General features: G+C 37.0%; 1 protein-coding gene across 1 annotated transcript in view; it reads left to right on the plus strand.

Moving 5' to 3' along the window:
- Window positions 1–5,978, plus strand: part of LOC149206157 (CLP protease regulatory subunit CLPX1, mitochondrial-like) — a 273,918-nt gene extending 267,940 nt beyond the window's left edge. The window contains exon 15 of the mRNA XM_089395327.1: window positions 5,519–5,978. Within this exon, the coding sequence (XP_089251453.1) occupies window positions 5,519–5,593 (75 nt within the window). The 3' untranslated portion in view covers window positions 5,594–5,978. The remainder of the gene's footprint in view (window positions 1–5,518) is intronic.
- Window positions 5,979–7,906: the final 1,928 nt, after the last annotated feature.

The following is a 7,906-nucleotide window of genomic DNA, read 5'->3' on the forward strand; positions in this document are numbered from 1 at the left end:
TTTGACTTCCTTCTCTACTTTTATTTGACCTTTTTCCTTCATCGTTGGGTGCATAAGATACTATGTGATGTGATGCTTGAATGAGATCTCTAAGAGGTTGAATTGTCTCTTCTATATAGGTGTTTGGGAGGGTCAAATAGGTGTCACTAGGCTGACTTGTCCAAGGAGGGCTGACTTGGTCTTCTTGTGGGCTTATGACTCAAAAATAAAATTCAATTTTTTTTTTCTTACAAATGTCCAAATGGGAGATGACACAAATAAAATTTCCTTTTGACTCAAAATAAATTCTTACTCTAAGCATGAATAACATGATTTGACAAAAATACAATAGATATAGTAAATACATTAATGATAAATTTACATTATGAAGACCGAACCTAGTTACAACTTCAACATGATTGGCGAGTTAACTGAGAGTTCTTCTCATCCTTTCTCCAATCAACATTGGAGCTTTTAACTCATTCTCTCTCCAATCAACACTGGAGACTAATTATCTAATTGAACTTGTAATTGCCATCTCGTTATGTAATCAAATTGATGAAGACTTCTCTTTAACTAAAGCTCCAACTCTACGCATTCTAACTTGATGATTATTCTAATAAACTGGAAATAACTCGTTCTAACCGAAGTCTAACTCATGAGGACAATTCGAGGTCTTCACTGGCTAAGAGACAAGCTAGAAGACCTTGCTCGCTACATTTTCAACAATAGCATGAGAAAGTGCTAAATCTCATGTAGATCTTGATTTGAGAATAGTGACTAATCATGACATTCCACATGGATCGCTCAAACCCTAGCACTAATGTTATAGGTATTCAAACTATTGGGGGTTCAAATGTCAAATATGTTGATCTATAATTTTGTACCTCTAGAGGGGAATTAATCCGTTCAATGGCTTGTAGACTCAAAAATGTTATGTAATGCAGCTCAATTGGATGTTGAGTGTCAGAATGCGAGGGAATCAACAAGGTTAGTAAGTATGATAACCTATGGAACTGAAATATTATGCATCATATTTAAATGCCAATCAGGTTCAGAACCTCCAGTAGCTATAACTTTGTTCACCTACCTCATTGGGTGTAATCCTTATGTAATGTGTCATAATTTGAGGTTGCTATCCTTTCAACTTGTAACGTGATGCTGCCATCTTGCCATGAGACAAACCCTGATTAATCCACATGTTTAACCAATATTCATGTTGATGTCAGTGGGATTAGGTAGCACCTAAGTAACTGGATTCGTCCTATAGGCCCCACGAATCCCGAATCCATCGTGTTCGACGCGATTCTCTCCAGATTCGTGTCCAAAACCCATGACACGTTGTGTCCTTTTTTGACACGTCGAATCCGATTACGTGTCACGATTTTGGGAATTGTGTCCTGTTTTCCAGGACTTGCTAGGCTCAAAAAGTGACCTGCGCGGGTATGAAAAGGCCGCATTTGGTCATTATAGCCACGCATATTTTCATTTGGCAAGTGTTTGGTAGCTTCATGATCAAGTCTAGGCCCTAGTATTGATATGCTATTCATGGTAATGTTAAATTCTTTTTACTTAAATTTTTAACATTACCATGAAATGACTCAGGATGTTTGAGTGGTTCCAGCCTCATTGGTTTTCATATGGAGAAAGTAGAATTTTAGATTTCATTCAAAATCCAGCAGAGTTATCAGTTTTTCAGGATTTTAGGATTGGGGGATTGCAATGTTTCCATTGAATTTTGTCATGTATGGAACTCGTATTTAATCAAGAGCACCAAACCAGGAGCTTCTGAAAATGTCGCTCCCGCTCCCAAGTAACACTGTTCCTGATGATATGGTTCTGGACACCAGTGTTGAGTTGGCATTGGCCAACATGGATCTCAATTATCCAATGCTAAAGCCTGTTAGATTTTATGACTTAGAGGGGTCATCCTCCACACCAGCAGATGCAAAGGCGACTATGGATACAGGGGAGGAGGAGGATGCAGAGGAGAGCAGTGAGGACCATGATGATGAGGACATTGATGCTAATTCTGATGCTGATTGATGCCTTGAGGCTTGTATACCTGTAGTTGTTTTATATTTTCTATTTCTATTTGCCATTGGCATTGCACCAACACTACCTATGTAACACATTTTGATTTGATGACTTAATGAGAAAACTACAGTTGTCAGTGTGTTTATCTTACTATCTTGTAGTTGTAAGTTGTCTTTCAGTTATGAATTATGAATCATGATTTATGTGACCAGTACCACTGACATGTATTTGAATTTTGTATGTACTATGCATGCTAATAGCTATAGATGAAGATCTATGTTTGAAATCAATAAATTTGTATCATTAATTAAAATTTGTGTAAGAAATATCTAATTTTTAATATATATATATATATATATATAAAAATAATATAGAATGAATCCTACGTGTCTTGTTCCGGGGGGTCAATGTGTCCGAATCTGACACCACGAATCCCAAATCCTATGAATCCCGAATCCCCGTGTCAGGTGACTTAGGGTAGCACATTTTGGGTCTATATGTGTCCTTCAAGGATTCTTCTCCTTGTTGCTGTCAGTTTCGTTGTCATCATACCTATCATGTGCATGTGGCACATCAGATTGATTCCTACGAGGTTGGGCCAATTCTGCAGACATGCAGGCCTTCCATTTGTTTAGAAAATTTCTTGTAGGATCCTTGTAATGGTGGTGACCCTAAAAGGTTAATATAATATATTATATAACAATGTCAAGGATCATATGCTCGCTAGAATGGGGAGTGGGGGAAGTGAAAACCCTTTAAGAGATTAAGGCAACCCATAATATACAACTTAGTGTGGGCGGATCTTTGAAGTTTGGGAAAGCATGTGGGCCACCAAAAACTATTATGTTTTTGCCACAGAGACATTCAATAAAAAATAGGCAAATGACAACAAAAGCCAAGGAACAAAAAGGGTTTAAGCCATGAGACTGCAATACTGTAAGCAAGGGAAGACAGAACATCCCATGCTGGAAAAATGAAAGGGAATGTTGAATTGTGGAAGTGTGGAACACTGGAAGGCACTCATACCAAAGGAAAAGGACACTATGAAGCTTATATTTTGGAATTCTGGAAAATTTAAAAGATGAAGTGGTCCTTGTTTTTTGTCTGAAGTGCACCCCTATAATGGGGGTTGTAGGAGGGTGGTGAGAATTTTTGCTGCATGGGCCCACGATGTTGTGCTTAGAGATTTTGTTTAGTGTTAGTGTTTGTCTTTCTGCTTCTCTTTGTTAGCGGATTGAAGGAAACTATCTCCTCTGGAATATTGTTTGTTACGCTAGGGGAAGAAGTTTTGAGTTCAGAAATGGTTGATTCTAATCTGGAGTCCTATGTAGATTAGTCAGAGATTTTATTTTGTTGAACCTTGCTGAGGTCACGTTGTTCATTCACAGTTGCCATCAACTCAAAATTTGTGTTCTCTAAAAATACTCCACCTTTTGATGCATTTTTTTGCGTGCCATTTCAGAAGGTGGCACAAGTATTTATAGCCACCGAATGAATCTATATTTGTAGTGATAGTGGCACCATTAAGATTTCAGAGAAGACTTTTAATCCAAGTTACCAAAATTGCCAAATCATTTCAAAGTCATTGTCTTTGTGTATTTTTCACTTTGTGAATGTTTCATGTTACGGTTCAGCATATGATATATCTGTTTCCATGCAGAGGAAACATATCTTAAAAAAGTGCTAATAAAAATAAAAATAAAATAAAGTTGGATGGGACTATGAAGGGCGTAGGGTAAGAAAGACGGGGAGGGGCCCGTAGCCACATAGTAAGCTTAAACCCAAGAAAATATGTAATCTTCACATTTGGCTGTTTTTCACTTTGGCACTATTTCATATGATATATCTGTTTCCATGCAGAGGAAACATATCTTGAAAAAATGCTAATAAAAATAAGAATAAAATAAAGTTGGATGGGACTATGAAGGGTATAGGGTGAGAAAGATGGGGAGGGGCCCATAGCCACATAGTAAACTTAAACCCTAGAAAACATGTAATCTTCACTTTTGGCCATGGTCAAACCTATGGTAATCAGTATTATATCGTGTTTCTAAGGTTGGCTAAGGCCAACCTATTCAAAACAATCATTACATTGTAATCCTAGGTTTGTATAAGCTTCGACTTAGTCATCTTGATGTAGGCCCATAATCCCCCTCGGTGTTAGCACCTTACCTACTTGAGTTGTTTATAAGTACACCACAACTTGCCCATTTTAAATCATTTTGTAAGCCATTGCTTCTTAGTAGAAGTGTTTAAGGCGTAATCTATTGCTTATTTGTAACTATAAATCACAATGCCATTATTGAGGAAATAGCATTGACCTACGATGTGACAGAAGTCTATGAAGCAAGTTACAAAGACACCTTACTATTTCACATTAAACACTCAACCTATTAGTGTCAACATTTCTTTGAACTAAGACAACACTATGAAAACTTGGATTCACTATGAAAGATATACTCAGAATTGTAATTAAAGAATTTGTATTCAAGAAGATTGCCAGTAGAGGGTTTTGATAAAAGTTGACACAATGGATCAACTCGTTTGCAATGTGTTGATACTGCTTGGGTCTTTGGTAATGGTTTCATCTGATCTTGTCGTGTGCTTCCAAGGTGAAGGTTTTCTAGGCAGGCATATGTGTGATATACCTACAGTATGATACATAATACAATAATCATAAATAGTTTTATATAAATATATAACGCTCATAATAATTAACATTTAGACTGAATATACTATGAATTAACTATATTCAATGACGTGACCTTTCATTAGGTATTCAATGTTATTCATACAAATGATATTTCTTTGTAAATCTTATTAATTGTTAATCATTTACTACAACATATTTCATGCTGTTCTTTGCAATTTCATTGATCTAGCTTGGTCATTTGTGGACATTAGTATAATATAATATAACATAACATAATTTCCTTCGAATCCATGCCCCTCTCTAATGCATTCCTCGAAATATTTCCTTTGAATCTATTTGGATGTTGCATTATTTTATTTTCAGAATTGTCTAGCATTTCTACTTTTTGGACCTATGTTGGTCATGTATTGACCTTTATTCATTGTGATTTGACCAATTTTGGGTTGTATGGGTACAAAAAAGTAAAACAGTTAAACTCTACTATTATTTGCAGTCAGTTCCCTCTGCATCTTTGGTTAGCAACCTTTTTTTCTAAATAAAAGGTAAATAGAGGGGCAGTGCTATATGTGGAAGCCACATGCCTTTCATAGTCTAGACACTTTAAGCTATACAGCATCTTTGTGGAGTGACTGAGGGAACTATACCAACATGTTCTATTTACATTATTTTCTTGAACATAAGTGACTGAGGGACTATATCATGGTGGTCTGTTGGCATCATTTCCTCTAAAATAAGTTCACAAAGGAACAACACACAGACTTATCTATGTATGTTAATAGGTTAATTGCTCATCTTTTTTATATTTATTCTGTGTATTCATGTTCATAATTCTGATATTATTGTTTGTAGGTTGTTACCGAAGGTTCTGATGAGGGTGAACCAGATATAGAAACTGAGCTTCCTTCCAGGGCCATGAGTATGTAATATTGTAGCTTGACAAAATCCTTGTGTAGGATGGAAAAAAAATGTACTCTATTTTTTTGTACAGCAGAGCCTGAGAGTTTGTGTATAATCTGGACGTTATATTAGTTATTTGTATGTGCCATTATTCACTTGTCTCTAGCGGGTCTCTTTATTGCATGCAATTTTAGGTTGCATGAATATGTATAGATTCTAGAAGCTTTCTTTATTTCATAGATTTTTTAGGAGGTAATTTATTTTACATGTCATATTTAACTGTAACAGACTTGAAATTAGTTCATTAGGTTGGCTAAATCCAGCTGCTAAATACAAGTAATAGAAAATTAAATGCTCATTGTATACTTTGGGATTTCATTAAAGCTGCATTTATTATCTGCTTCAAGTACAATTCCAAATTCAACCATGTGCCAGGAGAAAACCACTATTAAACTTTGTTATACAGATGGTGAATAAGTGCTAAATGACATCTAAGTTTCATTATGTTGTGTTTAATAATTTTAGTCAATCCATTAACTGCCTAAATATGTATAACTCAGTGAAGGCAAGGCAAAGTGAACGACCCTTTTTATTTGCTGGATTCCTTCTATTTTTCAACCTAGCAGTGTGTAAGATGTGTTTACAAACACACCATGCGAATTTGTTTAGGCCATTTTATGTAGGAGATGGGTTAACGTGGCCAGGAGAGCAAAGGCATAGAACTGGACCTCCTTTTACTCTGCCTGTAACACTGATTTGTACTTTTTCTTTGGACATGGAAATAAGGAAAAAGGCTTGTAAATATTTGCAAAGATTGTAAGTGATACAGAATCAGTCTTTAGATAATTTTATAAATGTCCACAGATGACCATAAGAAAAGGTTGGTGGGACTAGAAAATAGTGTCACAGTCATATGTGGGAGGAGTTCCAAGGCTACTGCAGTGTGTCAAGAGAAGAAGAGATACATGTGAAAAGAGTAGTGAGATTGGGTAAACCAAGAGTAAAACTCTAGGGAGAGAGAGACCTTACTCGGCACCAACAGTTGAGGCTATCCTGCTTGTCATAAATCACCATGAAAATGCCAATGAAAGACCTGATAATGCCATCTGGGAAGTTTCTTGGGTGTGTCAGGTTGAGTGATCATGTGAGAAGCCTGGGAACGGTCTGAAGAAGTTCTATTGACAGCTGAGGCTCAAGAGACAAATCTGGTGATGGGCATCTGCTTGCTGGAAATCTACTGATGGAAATCTATAGAAAATTGCTTTTGAGATAGAGCTTACAGAGGATGGTAATGAGGACATGTTGAAAGCTCTAGACTAACCCATAATAGATACTAACAGGAGATACCGAATAGCAAAATGTCAGCTGTCCGAGGCCACTAAATCTGCACATTTTCTTAGAACTAGCAGACGCTATAGAAAACTAAAGCAGAAACTCTGTCAAGATAGGCCAGAAAGGAAATCAGTGAAACAAGACTAGGGTGGGTCAGAAAAGGTGGGTTCAGGGTGTTGGTGGAGGTATGGAGATAAAAATTTTAAAGTCCAGTGCCATCAGGGCATGGTGGTTGATAGTAGATACCACACAGGAAATAAGCATTCAAAAAACAAAATTGAAAAATGTAAAATGTTAAAAACTTTTAAAAAGCTTGATAAAATCTGCATACCATTGAGTTCAAATCCAATCAGAGTACATGGATAGGGTATGGAGTGTAACAGAAACACTGATCCACACTCGTATGGAACATAGTTTCCCGAGTCTCTAACCACAGTGAGAAAATATGCATGCAGAGATGTTCCTTGGTCCAGAATTGTGAATGGGGAATATGTTGAATTTCCATGACCCTGGTGTCTAGGATAGAATCTTAATTCTCTGACGCTACCAAACCAAGAATCTCAACAAAGGTACTTTGCACAGCGCAACAATATAGTACACTAAGTCAATCACGTGCACAATAAGGACAACAACAACAATATATGTAACCCAACTTCGCTATATTATCAACATATAATACAAGAGTATAGGGCTCCCGTACAAGGGATAATGACCCTCAAATATCCACAAGTACAAGAATACAAGATACAATGACAATCTCACTACAATCACAGCATCTATGTCGTATCTCGTCCTGCGGGTCCTTCGCTTCCGATCTGCTCTCCAGTGGCCGCTTGGCCCATCAAGGAACAACACATAGAGACCCCAGGAGGGCTGCCACCTATCACTGCTGCAAGTCACTTATGCTACAATGAACACGGGCTGATCCAATCTACTCCTCTAGGCTGGCCAATACCTAAGCTATTCAAATGCCAATCTAGCAGTCACTTTTGTCCATGAAGGTGCTGC

The sequence above is a fragment of the Pinus tabuliformis genome, chromosome 1_2 (genome assembly GCF_031772625.1).
Source record: "Pinus tabuliformis cultivar Carrire ecotype Pingquan chromosome 1_2, CPIR1, whole genome shotgun sequence".
Taxonomy (NCBI): domain Eukaryota; kingdom Viridiplantae; phylum Streptophyta; class Pinopsida; order Pinales; family Pinaceae; genus Pinus; species Pinus tabuliformis.